Source organism: Mesitornis unicolor, unplaced genomic scaffold (genome assembly GCF_000695765.1).
Source record: "Mesitornis unicolor isolate BGI_N332 unplaced genomic scaffold, ASM69576v1 scaffold14012, whole genome shotgun sequence".
Lineage (NCBI taxonomy): Eukaryota > Metazoa > Chordata > Aves > Mesitornithiformes > Mesitornithidae > Mesitornis > Mesitornis unicolor.
The window spans coordinates 98,178-113,804 of NW_010168951.1; the positions used below are offsets into that span (position 1 = coordinate 98,178).

The 15,627-nt window shown below is 39.9% G+C and overlaps 1 protein-coding gene across 1 annotated transcript in view; it reads right to left on the bottom strand.

Annotated features, from left to right (window-relative positions):
- The window catches only part of RNF150 (ring finger protein 150), a gene marked incomplete at its 3' end in the record, with an annotated part of 86,818 nt that extends 71,197 nt beyond the window's left edge, over nt 1-15,621 (bottom strand). The window contains exon 1 of the mRNA XM_010179213.1: nt 15,523-15,621. Within this exon, the coding sequence (XP_010177515.1) occupies nt 15,523-15,535 (13 nt within the window). The remainder of the gene's footprint in view (nt 1-15,522) is intronic.
- Between the last annotated feature and the right edge of the window lie 6 nt (nt 15,622-15,627).

The window sequence follows — 15,627 nt, forward strand, 5'->3', positions numbered from 1 at the left end:
TTCTACATTCAGAGTGCATCAGAGACCAATTCTGCCGATATGCAAGAGGACATGAAAGGAGGGTAATTCTGTTCACCTTGGTTCTTGTATGATGGCTTATGTTCTCTCTCTTCATTTAGGTTTTATGCCTTGGATGACTCAGTGTCTAAGTACGAGCAGACCAGAACTACCAGCTCAAGTCACGAACTTCAGCTACCCTGTTATTTCTATGCTGAATCACCTATCTGGTTCTCTTCTTTGATTTCTGATACATTTATGTAATTGTAACATTTATGTTAAACATAGCTGTGCATTTGATATTTCTGTCTGCATTTAGCCTCTTACAATTAATTAGGATCAAAGAGATATAAAGGCAAAGTGTCTTTAGGAAACAGCAATGCTTACATTAACAGAGAGATAGAGATTCTCTCGTTAGCAAGCATTTCTATTAGCAAAGAGATTCACTGTAATAAGGCATGCTGAAGGCTTACGAAAGGGTTAAACAGGCACAAATTTCCAAAATGAAGGTGTAGTGAAAACTGAAAATAAACCATTTGCAGTACAAATCACACCATTCAATATCTTGTCATCAGACCCTGAAAAGAGAGTGTGATCTGAAGCATGTTACAGGAGCCAAATGAGATTATCATACCAGTGGTTTTGAAAATCCCACAAGCTCTCAAAACAGATCAGCATCACTCAAAACACAGTATGCGTGTTAGAACAAAGGCACTGAAAATGCAGCATTTGTCTGCACTGTGGTCTCTTCAGCTGAACAGTATTTCCAGGAAAATTAAGGAAAAAGAAAACAATTCAGCGGTGAACCAACCCCAAGATGTTACAACTAATCCTCTGTTTGGAACAACTTCCACCTGTATTAAATGCCATCTTAACTTGGTCAGACTGGAAACAGGTAAGGAATGACCTCTGTTAGGCTTAACGGGCATAGATTTTGTTTCTGCAGCTATTTCTGTAGCAATTGTCTGCATTTATTTGTTATATAGAAGGAGAGCATAAAACGCAGATTGCTCCTTCATTGGAGATAGCAAATACTAATTTTGAGCATTCTCCTGACAACCATCACTGCAGCATTCCCCCCTGAGATAAGGCTGTCATCATTGCCATTCTTTCTTAGCATACCAGTTAGTGAAGAAAGGTGTGAAAACCATACAGCTCTCACCCTCCAAATATAGAGCAGGTCTTTTTGCAGTGCATGCAGCCCATACCTGCTCGAGATTTAGAAGCTTGGATCTCAACTATGACTTTTGTCAGGTAGACGCATATCTCGCGGCTCTTGTAAGTCTGGATGCTCCCTGGTCTTGGAGGTGAGCTCACAGAGGCATGATCCCCTTGCAAACCAAGCTTTGCAGCCTCTTCCTGCAACACAGCTCGAATACCACCACACGCCGCTGATTCCTTCCTTTCACACAAAAGCTGTAAGCTTTGCAAGGCTTACATTGTAGCTGTCAGTAGATTTCAGAAAAAATTGTTTTGAAGCCCAATATCAGACATACACATAACACATGACCTACTATTCTCAAGCACTTCAAAAGGTAAGAAAATTAACTTCTAACTATATGATAAATGTAACAATGGCTACATAATTTATATAATCACTTGAGGCCAGACAGACCTTTTATTAAATGTGCTGGAGATCTCACGCAAGTTAATACTTACAGCTTCAAGGTACTCACAGGTTGGCCTGTAATTTTACTCAGTTACAAAATGACTTTAATGAAGCCCTGGTACTATCTGTTGTGTGACTCGAATCTGATAGATGTGAGGAATTCATATGAAATGAAGAATGTTTATACTTCACTGAGACTGCTGGTGAAAGACTGGTATCGTTTCTGTGAGGCTGCGATGAACAAGGCTTTTCTGTACTTGACAACAACGTGTTAAATACTGTGGGGGCAGCAGAAGATATATTATAAGTTCAGGTATTTATTTTCCTGCTTTAACTACTTTGCAATGAAATCCTTAGGAAGTTTTGGCATTGACTTCAGCAGGGTTAGGATTTCAGAAGTTGAGGTTACAAATTAACGGCATAGGTAATGCTTTGCTGGCAATCAGCAAACCTATAAAGTTTTTTCCAAAGGAAAGATTTTGGGGTTGGAATTTTACAGGATGGTTATTGGTTTTCTCTCCATAACATTAAAAAAGGTAAATAAATGAAATGGGGGCTTGGGAGACTCTTAAAGTAATGGTGGCTAACCTGAAAGCTCAGAAATCAGCATCTGAGCTAGCCTGAAAGCAGTCTGCATAAATAAAATATGGCCTGTGAAAACTCCATTTAAAGCCCAGTCTAATCCCAATATCCTATGTAAGAACTATGAAGACCATCATATTGGTGCTGGATTTTTTTTTTCCTGTGAACTTTCTGGGACTTTACCAGCCAAGTTGTTTGTGTGCTTCTTCAAAGTAGCTAGAGAAGTGGCTCTAAGATCCATCTGCCTATTTAAAACTTCATACAGGCTTGCAGTTTCCATGACACCAAGTCATCTTTCCAAAAGAAAAAGGTACAATCTTTTAATTCCTATAGCCTGAGGGTGCTTAAATGCAGTGTATATTATCCTTTTCAGTGACAGGGACATTGCCATTATTAAAGATGGAAAACAAAAATGAAACCGTAATTAGTTTTTCTGTAGCCAACTGAAAAAACCCCCACCTGAATAAAGACCTAAAGCACTTTCAAATCTTCAAACTCTTGCCACCAGGTGGAGACAACTGTTGGATAACAGCATCAGGTTTATTTTCAAATTAATAAAACCTGCAAGAATTCTCTGATGGACAGAGTCCAGCTTTGTTTTATTAAATAAGTAGCTACAGGAGAAGGCAAACTAAGCCCCAGGCCTGTGAAAAGCAGAGCACCCACAAACGGACACTAATCACCTCTACTCCCATTCACACCCATTCACATTGAGATTATAGAGGATCTTTGAGATTTGTGCTGATAAATACAAATTTGCAGAGTACTGAAGACGCTACTGAGTCACCTCAGCTATTCATTAATACTTGGCAACCTTACATACTTAAAGGTTATTAAAGATAAGTATTATATTATTTTCAGGCAGGTCCGTAACTAAATATGGCCTTTAACTTGTTAGGAATGATTAATACAGGAATATCTGTTAATTTTACACTTCCCTCCTCCTCAGTTACAGTTTCCTATCCTCTCAACATACCTCCAACAACTGCCTAAGCATCTGCAAGTTCTGTTCAAAATTGATACATACCATCGGGAACATCAAGGAAACCTCTCCTGAGAATTTCTCAATTCAAAATGATAAGGCCAGATAATGACAGACTGATAAGGCCACAAGGGAACTTGTAAAATTTTATCTACTGGAATCAAATCTGCAAATCATTACAAAAATTACTCCCAAACTGGAATGGGTGTAAGGTAAGGTAAGCTGCTGTGTATCTGATAGGCCTTACATATCTAAGTATTTCCAAATTAGGCAACTCCCCGTTTAGCAAGAAATGCTGTGTGGCTATTCTAAATTACATGAACTTCTCTGGCTCACCCAGCAAGTACAACTGACTGGTTAATATAAATCTCAAAGCCATCTGCAAATAACTAACCAGTTCTCCACACTTCTCACAGCTATGATTCTTGCTCTGAATGCACTGGTATTAAACATTAAATAAAACACAGTTAAGAAGAGACATCATCTGGGTTTTAATGGGTTTGCGTGGTCAACTCTTCCTCAGGTTGAAGAGGAACAGTGTTTTCTGGAAGTTGAGAGGCCCTTTTGCTTCTCACTCTGATGCAGACATGACTGATAAGCTTGGAAGCTGAAGCCAATCTATGTGGAGAAATGTAAAATAACTAAAGCATGTCTTTTAATAGGTGTTTATAAAGCACCTGTTTTATGAAATATATAAAGTATGTACCTTATATAAAGACTTATAAAGAAAAATGCCTTCTTGTAAGGACCTTGACTATTCACAGTGTTACAACAGGATGGCGTAAGATCCCACAAGACTACCACAGTAACATTCCTAGCAATACACCTCTGGGATATATCAGACACTTCTATCTCTCTCAAAGATGACATTTTCACCATTTCATGACCACTTTCAACAACATTTAGGCAAGGTGCTCAACTTCTGGCCCATTCTGAGCAAGAACTCAACATGAGCTTAACTATAAACATTTGTGCAAACATTGTCCAGAACTGGGACACGAAGCATTCTCCAAATTAATTTAATGTAATGTACACATCAGAAATTATATCTAACCTAAATTTTAAAACACCTACTAGTGAGTTTTATGGCAGCAAAATCACTACCTTAGTAAAGTGAAAAGTGATTTTTAAGTATCAGTTTCACTTTGCGAGTAAGATATTTCAGGAGTTGCCACACTGACCTATGCAGAGGGTGAGCCACAGTTGTACTTGCCTCCCTGCTATCATTATTACCAAACAGTCTCTTGTTTTACATATGCAGAGTAGCTCCTGTTTTGCAGGCTAATTCGCAATAGATTTGGCTAGTCAGAGCCAAAGGCAACATGTCTGTGATACAACTAGCAGAGTTATCTTTGCATTGGTGAAAAATATTTCTGGTCTACGGACAAAAAATAAATTGTCCAGAAAAGATGAACAGCAATCACTGTGCTCAGCCAACACAGTATTGGTTGAGAACTAAAAACAGATTCCACACATCAAATGTACAAGATAATAAATAGAAGATATTCTATAATAAAAATTCAGTGCTTGCTTTGTTATTTTTCATAAGTCTAACAGCAGAAAGATGGTTGTATAAATTAGTTAACAGGAAAGAAGCCCTTAAGTATTAGAGAAAGAACTGATAGGTTATCCATATTTAGAAATCAGATAATATCAGTTCTCTGCTACCAAAAATTTCCTTGAACTATCAATGATTAGAAATTATAAATTAGAAAAAAATAGTTATACAGTCATATTTTTCTCATAAAAATAGGCTATGGATTCTCGTAAGTTGCAGCTCAATAAGCTCTGGTTAGTAGACTCTGATAGGAAAAAAAGAAAAAAAAAAAAAGACTGCCTGGGACTTAGATGGAGAGAGAAAAAGAATGTCACTAGAGGAGAAAAGAACCACAACATACAAAATTGAATGTGAAATTTTCCTCTGTGGTTTCTTAAGTAGAGGTCAGCAGGCCAGGGGAGCCAGCAACATGCAAAATTGCTAAAGGCAACTAGAAAACATACAGGCTCAAACACTCGTGTTTGAACGTTTGCACCACCTGTAAAGGCAGCAAGTGAAGACTAGGACAAACAGCAATGAGGCACAAAACTGGAAAATTTCAAACATCATGACAGTGGGTACCAGTGACAAATGGGAGTCAGTGCAGAACTGAAATGGGATTAAGATATCTGACTAATCAGTATAAGGTTGATGAGAGGAAGAATGTCTCCCCACTGACAACAGCACAGGGGTCACAAGCGACTTCCATGGCTTTTATTCTCCCATCACCATGATTTTACCTCTCCAGGATTCAGGTTCATTCATGTGCCTTTCATCTAATGATCATTTTAACTGTTTCTCTGGCAAAGCGAATGATGGTGCTATTGGCTTCTGACATATTTATTTCATCCTCACCTGTGATACCTTTGTCACTCTGGGTTGCATTTAATCATGATATTCCCTCGTGCTGGCATTCAACATCTAAATAGCAGTTTCAAAAGAGAAAGGCTTTCAACTTATTTTACAATGTGAAACAGATGCTCCAGCAAATGCTTGTTTTGTGGAAGTTTATAGGGAGCTCTCCACATTTGTTGGCTATCTACAGACACAAAAAATAGAAGTGGTTCAGACTATGGTTCTCTTGCAAGAGCCTTTTCTTGCAGCTGCTTCTTCTATGAGCAACAGTCACAAAGGAATAACGAACTGACACTGGTTCACCCAGCTAAGCTATTTCCAGGTGGTAAAGGACATTTCCATCTTGAAAAGCTGATGCTTCAGGCTGTAGGGCTCACCTCTGCCCACTGTGCAGAGCTTCTGCCAGAGTCTCCAAGTGTGGAAAACAGTTGGGTGGTAGTTTCAGAGACATGCAGTCCTTAAAAACCATAAAGAACTACTATGATCACCTTCTCTAGCCTACCACAATTTTCCCAGCAAATGGGGTTACTTTTCTAGGATGTGACTTTCAGAGAGCTATCCAAGCCCATTCAAATAACAGTAAGTTTTGGGCATCCATGTAGGAAATTGCAAGCCTGAAATTTGTCTCAGTTCCACTGAAAACTACTGATCCTTGTTACGTTTTCCTCTAGAAGGGCAATCTTTATCTCACCGAGCATAATTCCCATGTGTATCTAGACATAGTGCTAAAGCTATGTCCAGCCTGCTGGTAAGGGTATATACACACACAGCAAGTGCCAAAGATCTTATAGCTTAGGAGCTGCACTATGGGAAACTATATGCAAACCTGAGTTCAGTTTCTTTAAATAATACTTGCAATCAAATGCACAGATTGATTCCTGGAGAAGTGCAACATTTGAGTTGGGAAGAAGTCAGGCCTGTGGTGGAACTAGTGGTTAAAGCTGGTAAAAGCTGATTCAAATGTAATATATAATCAAAAAAGGAAAGGGAAACCAAACTGTTTCCAAATCTGAAACTCTGAGACATGAAATATTTACTAACATAAAATCTTTCTTCAAACTCAGAACTTTAAGATCTTTTCTGGAGAGCAAAAACTTTCCAAAACAGTTTTTTCTTACAAATTCATTTTACTACCAAAGAAAAATAATTTTGATAGAAAAACTTCTGGTCAGTTTTTCTAGCACCCAGCAGGGGAAACTTAATCTTCTTCCACAAAAGCATGAAAGAGCAGGATCTTGCATAGATGGGACCATAATTCACTCTTTCAAGAATTCCTGAAAAAGACTTAGGAGCATTCAGCACAAAGCCATTCTATGCACAGCAAATATGCTATGCATGGCTGGCAGTCATCTGGTCACAAATAGCACTGCCACACTTCCCAGTTGCTGGGGTCCCACTCCTCCGAGCCACCCCTGAGCAGCAGACAGCAGTTAGCATACGGTCTTTAAACCCTGAATTAGCTGCAAAATCAAAATCAACTGAAAGAGCATAATCCTGGCCTGCTTCCCCTTACAGTCGACTTTGTATGTAAAGCAATAGCCTTTGGCTATTTTTGTCAACCTGGTAAGGGGTGGGGAGGAAACAAATCCTAGAAGAGATGAAAAACAGGTGCAAAGCACATAAAAAGACAAGTGAAGAAGAAAAAAAAAACGGGAGAGAAGTCCAAAGGAAAGATTTATTGGAACTGTGGAAAGTACACAAATTATACCAAAAAAAAGAGCGAAAAATAAACAACTAAGAAGAAAATGAATAGGATAGAGGATTGAAGGAAAAACAGGCAAGAAAAAGACATCAAAGACAGTATTATAACAAGGCATAATGAATCTTACTCAGAGAGCTCCTCGTTTTCCAGTGTGAAAAGTCCTGATATACTATTTAGTAAAGGTATAAATTTCATGGACAACCAGGTGGCACTTCAAACCCATGGACATAAAAAGAGTGATAAAAGACCAGGCACAGAGATTACACAATCTTGCAAAGGCTGCCTCACTTGAGGAACATGATACTGGCAGGTAAAACTAGGAGAAAGCGGACGCATAATAAAAGCTTAAAAAGGCATAAGAGGGGAAAGCGTAGTCTGTACAAGTGTAAGAAGCAATCATGAATGAGACTGCAGCATCAGACAGTTCTGTTTTAAAGATCTTTTTGAGAACATACACAGACATGAACCAGAAACATGGCCAAAGATTTAAGATACTCTAATACAGAGATTTCTGAAAGGGCAAAGGAAAAGCAGAAATATCATTCTGCCTTCTCACAGAAAATACTGAAGTGGAAAAGGAAAAAGAATACTAACATTTTAGTTGACATCACAGGATGTAAAACCAGAGAGATCTTTATTAGATACTGATACAAAACTCTTGAATAATTGGAAAAACCAAGAAATCTTTCATAGTGAAACTTGTTTAGACACCCAGAGCCTCGATCATGAGGAACTGGAACTGCTCTGCCAGTATGACAGTAACGAGGTGCAAAAGCTTCTTAAGTGCTCCGCAAATCAATTTAGGCAAAACAATAAAACCGTACAGCTTATTGTACTGGATCTGAACCCAGCCAACCCACAACACAAACCCAACTAATGTCAATGTATTTTACAGTAATATTAAGATTAGAACATATACATTAACTAAAGATTAATCTATCTACTAGGCTCTTGAGTCCATTCTTAGTGCTGCTGTGTAATGTCAGACACATTCAACACAAAATAACAGTGACTGTTCTAGAAAATATTTTTTTGACAAGGACTGCAAGATCAAGCAATAAATACAAGAGCACAGTTTAATGATGTGTGATTTACAAGGCTGGAAGCCAGAGATTAATGCAATGCATAATTCTCTTTAAAATACATATATTATCCAGTGAGATATTCTAACAGTTACTTGCAAGAACGAGATGCCTTGTAAGGAGAGATTTGAACAGCAAGAGGCAAACCAAAGAGCATACAGAAAGGGAGGAAGCCCAAGGTATGGAAGAAATTATGAGGAAGAATAAGATCCCATATAATTAAGCCAATGTTTAGGGACAAATGATGATGGTTCACAGACAAATGTGTCAGCAGCAGGGGTCTGTCTTGGCAGAAAAGCATACAGAGAACTGCTTTGTTATGGAGGGGTCCTCTCTCATGAAAAAGTCTTCAAGACACTATGAAATATAAATTCATTTTTAAAAGCTACGTCTCATTAAGTGTGTAGCACAAGGGAGCTACATCAACTCATCCTATTCCATGTATCCCTAGAGGAACTACATTCCTGTGCATATGTAATGCTTCCACCCATGTTTAAGGAGCATACAAGATACACTCAAATTAGGACTCCATGGAGCTACACAGCTCTAATTTACATTTTTGTGTTTTGAGAACTAAAAATATAAACATTTTTTTCCTCCAATTTTGTCTCAAACTGAAAATAAAGTTAAAATAAATGGGCTACCTTTACTATATAAAGCAGGGAATATTACATACATAAACACAGTTAAACACATCAAATTTGAGATCGAAACTCTGACAGACCCTTACGTGGAACAGTATAATTGATTACAGAATCACAGAAACTTAGATTGGAAAAGACCTTTAAGATCAAGTCCAACCGTTAACCTAACACTTCCGACTGCCACTAAACCATGTCCCTGAGTGCTACATCCACCTGGCTTTTAAGCACCTCCAGAGATGGTGACTCCACCACTTTCCTGTGCAGCCTGTTCCAGTGCTTGACAACCCTTTTCTCAGGTGAAAAAGAAAGTTCCTAATATCCAATCTAAGCCTCCCCTCTTGTCATTTCCTAAGCCATTTCCTCTTGTCCTATTGCTTGTTTCTTGACAGAAGAGAGTGACTCCCACCTCGCTACAACCTCCTTTCAGGAAGTTGTAAAGAGCAGTAAGGGCTTGTTTTCCTCCAGACTAAACAAGCCCAGTTTCCTCAGCTGCTCCTCATAACACTTGTGCTCCAGACCCTTCACCAGCTTTGTTGCACCTCAATGTCTTTCTTGTATCACTATGATAATACTGTCAGAAGGACAAGCACTTCACTTTATTGATGTTATTCATAAGTCATCCTTGAGAGGGAAAAAAAAATAACAATTATTTGAAAATGCTATTATATCTTTAAGTGGCAAAGAATCAAAGATGCTTGCTTTTCATATTTCAGTGTAGAATAGCAACAAAACAAACAGTTTAATCTTTTCATAATCTCTATCAGTTCTCATCAGTTCTGTTTTCTGATGTTTATCTCAAATAATTTCTTGAAAAGGAGTCAAAAAGTAAATAATGCCCTTGGTACGCATCTCTTGTAAAGCACAGCTGCATAGTATTGTTGCTTCATGAGCAAACCAATCTTTATAACCTTTTCCCATCTACTAGAACTGGTGAAAGAAGAAGGGTTTCCACTCATCTACTTCTGAACTAAAAAAACATTGTTTCCACCAGGGTGGTAAGTTCACCTAAATCAGTGATTTTCAACCTATCCTGGGTAGAGGATTACTTCTAAAGGGTCCACAAAATGCACTGAAGAATTATTATTACTGATGAGCTTAAATTCATTAGCAAACTTGTAGGTTTATGAAGCTTGGCATCCACTAATATAGGTGGTGGGTCAGATAGTAGGTAAAAAGCTGGTAGATTAAATACAGTAAACTTTAAAAGTTGAGGTTTCACCTAAGCAATGTAGGTTTTCTTGTCCAGGTAACAGAAACTGTAGTTCTTAATAGAATTACCTTTTGAGATACTATATCTAAATGCACTCATGAACGAGCAAGGTACCTGGGAGAAGGGGTTCCTGACCTCTGCTCATCCACATTCAGGACCTGGTCAAACTGTTTAGTGGCTGACACGTGGCCTAACCACCAAGTTCTCTTTTCCAGAGAAACCTAAACACTATGGAGTGAAATGAGGACAGAGCTGGGCACTAATGAAATCCTGGGTCACATCCCACTATGGAATCAAGACATGGCAGAGTAAGTCTGTTTGGACAAAATATTTTGTCTCCTCGTTCTTCTTGCAATTGCCATACACTCCCCTAAATTGCGTGGTACAATGGATACAGTTGGTTTTAAACCTTACCCTTCAGCAATTGTGCCTCTACTGAGATAGACACAGACTGCCACAGTATTCTAACAACCCAAGCTAACATAAACTATTTTAAAGCCAAAATACCAATGGGACTAGAACAAACCATCACTTTATCAAAAGCGGTAAAGTGATAAACTGAGGAGCTTCTCTGAGTTCATAAGGATGGCGGCACACCCTAGCCATGCCTCAATTTCATGATGGATAAGGCTCAGAGAGGCACTAATCTCTATCTCCCTTCCCCCTGAGTTGGTTTCTATTAGGAATGAATCCTGAGTGCCTGATACAGAAAATAGATATACCAGGCCCTAGAAGCCTGAAATCTCCACGCCTTGATTAATTCACACTTATCCACACGTAAACTCAGTGTGAAAGCTGTCAGCACATTTTCCTTATTAGAATTCAAAAAAAGTTTAGGAAAACTATTGTTTTAGTAAAGGAACAAATATAGCTACAGTACTGAATTAAATCTGTAAAGAGAGAAATCTTCAACTTCAGTGTTTAATTTGCACATCAGTACAAGTTCTAAAGCTACAGGGGAGCTCAAAGCCAAAACTACCACCAACACATCTTAAAATACGTAAAAGGCAAGACAAGTCAATGATCATTGTGCAGAAATCTGGGTAGAGGGGAAGAAAGCTGCTATTGAACTGAACGGGCACAGATCAACGCTGGCCACATTCACAATGTAGAGGGATGTGCCTGGTTTTGCAGTGGGATGGCCACGCCCTCCTCATGCAGTCCGGTGCACACATGATCTGCACTTAAGCGCCAAAAAGGGAGGGAAGAAGTCAGGGTCATCTTAAATCACATACGAGATTGCTACCTCAAAGACACAGTTGACAGTTGCTGCCAGTGTGTACGAGCCATTACGAAAAAAAGCGAGTTATCTGCCTCTCACTGAAAACAGGCTGTCATACACACGGCACGTGACTAAATTTTGTGATGGCACACACTGGAAAAGCAGAATATGGAGAATGCAAAACTGCCTGACTCACACGTGCTTCTGGTGCAAAACACTTGATGCGATTTACTTCTCATAATAATCATATCCATTCTGTGAGATATTCTGATGCACCCCAGAATTCAAACTGAACGTTACAAACTGTATAGGCTACTAAAGATTTCATTTTTAACCACATATGAATTGTGTGCACAGTCACAGTTAACATCCCTCCCTCCACAGTCCCAAGCACTTGGGAGGTGCCCAAGGTAGAAGTGGTCAACCTAGGTTGCCTCAATAGCTAATGAGAGCTGGAGAGGGAAGTTCTTACATTGAATCATCTTCTAGAAGGCTCCCTTACTGTATCTATGGAGCAAAGAGGAAGTGTAAGGACATGTGCTCCAACAGGTAGTAAAAACACACTCAATTAATACTAAGTTACTACATGTAGACACAGTGGCTAGAGCCTTTTCCAGCCTAATAACAGCTAATTTGATTTTAATAAGAAAAAATGCCAATCAGAACCCTAGCCGACATCATGGATTATTATCTTGGAGGAAAAAGAACATCCTCCGTATTACTAGAGTACTTTCCTACTAAAAAAAGTTGATTCAAGAGAAATAATAAGCATCTGAAACAGAAATTCTAGATGCTTTTGTTCCTTCTCTGGTTAAAACACAGTCAAAAAGCAAACACAGTTGGACTCACAGCTTCTATGCCATAGCTCAAGCCAATAAAAATAAAGATGCGGATTTTCAAAAGCTGTAGTAGATGATGCAAAAGCTCAGTGTGTCCTAGCACGAGAACCACAGAGCTCGGCAAAAAAAAGATTTCGCAACACCACTTCACTCTTCTGGATGTGCAAGTAGGGACCTAAGAACGGGCTCCCGAAAAGCAAAGGCTTTCAACATGGTGACTGAACTGGTTCAAATTGAACACTTTGTAGTTTCTCTCTAATGCACTATAAATAAATACTAGAAAGTTGTATTTGAAAGTTTCCACAACAGGCTTCAATATAATACCACTCTGGTTTTGACTGGGAGTGGGTGGGTGAGGGTGTTGGTGGGGAAGGGAGGTCTACCAACCCTCCTTCAAATTCAAGAATGGTATCATGCTATAGTTGCCTATAGATTTTAAAATCAGCTGGCACCATGTTAGCAAAGGGTCATTGGCATGCCCTGTATCAGAAAACAGGAAATATAATTAAACAAACAGCTGTGAAGTAAGATCCTTGGCAGGAGAAAGAGAGCTTTGGGGAGAGAGTGGTGAGAGCAAAGCATATGAAAAAGTACAGTAACATGGTCAAGAGCGGGAATGAAGCACAGGGGTAGAGAAGAAGAAATGAGAGTGGGGGTGAGAGGAGACGAAAAAGCAGCACAAAGGGGTAAAATGACAGAAAAAGAAGGCAAAAAATACAGAAGAGAAGAATGTGCATATGGAAAAGAAACATCTCTTTTAGGAGTAATAGTTCTTCAGTAAGGGTAGGAGCATGGTTATGCAACAGGATATACAGTCTTCTGTATAGAAAGAGTTTATTTAAGCCTATATGGAACCTCAAAAAAAAATCTGTGGGAGAAAAGAGAGAGGGTAACATCATATTTCTTTCGACTTTTAAATTGCTTTTTAGGTCATATCTCACCCTCCCCTCCCACCCCCCAAGTATTTTCCAGGATGGAATTTTCTTCTTCCCACTCCAGGATTTGGCGTGGGCAGAGCAGCACAGATGCTGCTGAACTCGAAAACCAAAAACCTGATTCATTCTTCCCTTGAATCTTGTGCTATCATTTAGGCTGGGACCAAGCAAACGTCAAAGGCTGCAAGCCAGAAAGATAATTTCACACAGTTTATACAGTCACTCTGTCCCAGTGTAAAAGGGGTACAAGAGGAAGGCTAAGGATAAATCCAGTTCTGAATCTCTGCTAGTTCGTCAAATATTTGCTTAAGAATAATTATTTTTCCTCCTGTTCCAGCAGGAGTACACAGAGGACAGGTTTTCCCTAAGGGTAAGACTAACAACCATTTTTCAGCCTCACAGAACAAAACCCCTTGAAATGAAGACAACCACATGCAATCAATCAGCAAAGCCCTTCAGTCTCTTCGACCGTGTTCAACAAGTCCAGATTATTTTCTGCAAGTCTGCTTTCATGTCAGCCTCTGGTGCTGTACAATCACACTTCTGGGTATCAATTCGGTACTCAGAAAGGATTCTCAGAATAAACTGTAGGGAGTCATATGACATAAAAGACGCTGTCTCCAAGATAAGTAATGCAGTGTTCACATTTCTGAGAGCCGAGGCCACTTTCGGTAAGAAAAGTTCTCTGCTTACTTCATTTTAGACTTCAAAACAAACAAAAACTCTAGCATTTTAAAAGGTTAGACACATTTTTTACTCCCACTGTTTCTTAATAAAACACCATTTGTGTGGGAAACCAGCTTAGTGCATACTTTAAAAACAGGCAAACCATTAATTGATCCAACATGTTGGCAGTTTTTGAGAAACTCACTAGACAAGAACAAGCGATACATCAAGTTTTGAAACAGCCTGAGCTTTACTTTAAAGGTGCATAAGTATGCCAAGCTCCTACTACTTTATACTGCTTAGTAAGTAATCTGTGATACTTAAAGTACTGAGAAGCATAATCTGAACAGCTACTAAACCATGGGCAGGTTATAAACACAGTTCTAAATAGCTCAAGAGGTTATGAGTTGCTTGTCTCACGAAACCAATGGAAAATACCGAAAAAAAAAACCCATCTTCCACCAAGCTTACCAAAGAAACATGGATTTGACCAAATAAACAGTTAATCTCTTGAAGAGGCTGCACACAAGAGGTTCCAAAAGCACCACTTTTGCATCAGCAGTATTTTACCATTATAGTTAGGCAACAAATTGTTTTTCAGCACTGCCATGCCAGCTAGTTTACTGTGGAAGTTTAAAATGTCATTAGAATAACATCCTGTTTTGCAGCCTTTCTGTGTTTCAATGTACCCCTAACTCTGCTAAGATTCAACTGGCATGAAACAGCTGGGCAAGATTAGTTACTGGATGTAAACCAACCTGAGATTTGACAATAGGTGGCATTTTAGTCTCTATGGCATAGGCTGCTGGTATAAAAGACCAGTGATCCCTGGCAGAAAACACTGTCTCCAAATATAAATCCGGTGATCTGCTTTTAAAACAACGTTATTTCAGATCAAACTTTGTTACAAAAGCAGTGTTTTCTGTGGGCATAACCTGAGGTTTGGGTCATTTCTGATGACAGGATTTCTGCTCAGTTCTAGTCGATGAGCACATGTTGGGACCCAAGCACCCATGTGCTGACATTGTGAGCACGAACTCCATCAGAGCGTTCACCTAGGAAAGCCAACCCCCTCCAACCCCAGTTCTGGACAAAATATCTCATGTTCTCATCAAATCAGACACTCAGCATTCCTAGTTGATTCCACAGCTTTCATACTATCACAGGCAAGATAGTGGACACTGTGTTCTCTACTTTATTGCATCTCCTGATAAGCCTGCACCATAAACACTATGCTTCACTTTTGAATTTCTCAGTCGCACCCAATCCCACACGGCACCTGCCAGAGCATCATCAGGACACACCAAAACGTCGGTGCCCTACAGAGAACTCAAGGTCCCATCCATTCCTCCAACTAGACCCAAACTTTACATCTCCCAAACTTCTCACCCCTGGAGCACCAGTGTGGATCACTGCTGGCAGCACGACTACCCCTTGCCACAGCAGCATGGAGAGGTGCTTCACAGCCCCCAGGATGGGCACCCTGTGAGGCCTGCAGCCCACACTGCTCTCAGTCAGGAGGTGCAAGGACACCTTTCCCTCACCAGCTCCCACCCCAAGGATGTGGGGCAGCAGAGCAGGCCACCACGCACGGGAAAACGGGGTCCGTCCGCCTGCCCAGCGCGGACCTCGGGGTGCGCCCACGGAGAGCGGGGCTCACCTGCGTGGGGCATGGTGATGGTCTCGTTGGCGTTGCTGGAGCCCACGTTATAGATGACCACGGCGGAGGCGTTCTGGGCGGCGGCGTGGCGGATCTTGTCCTTGT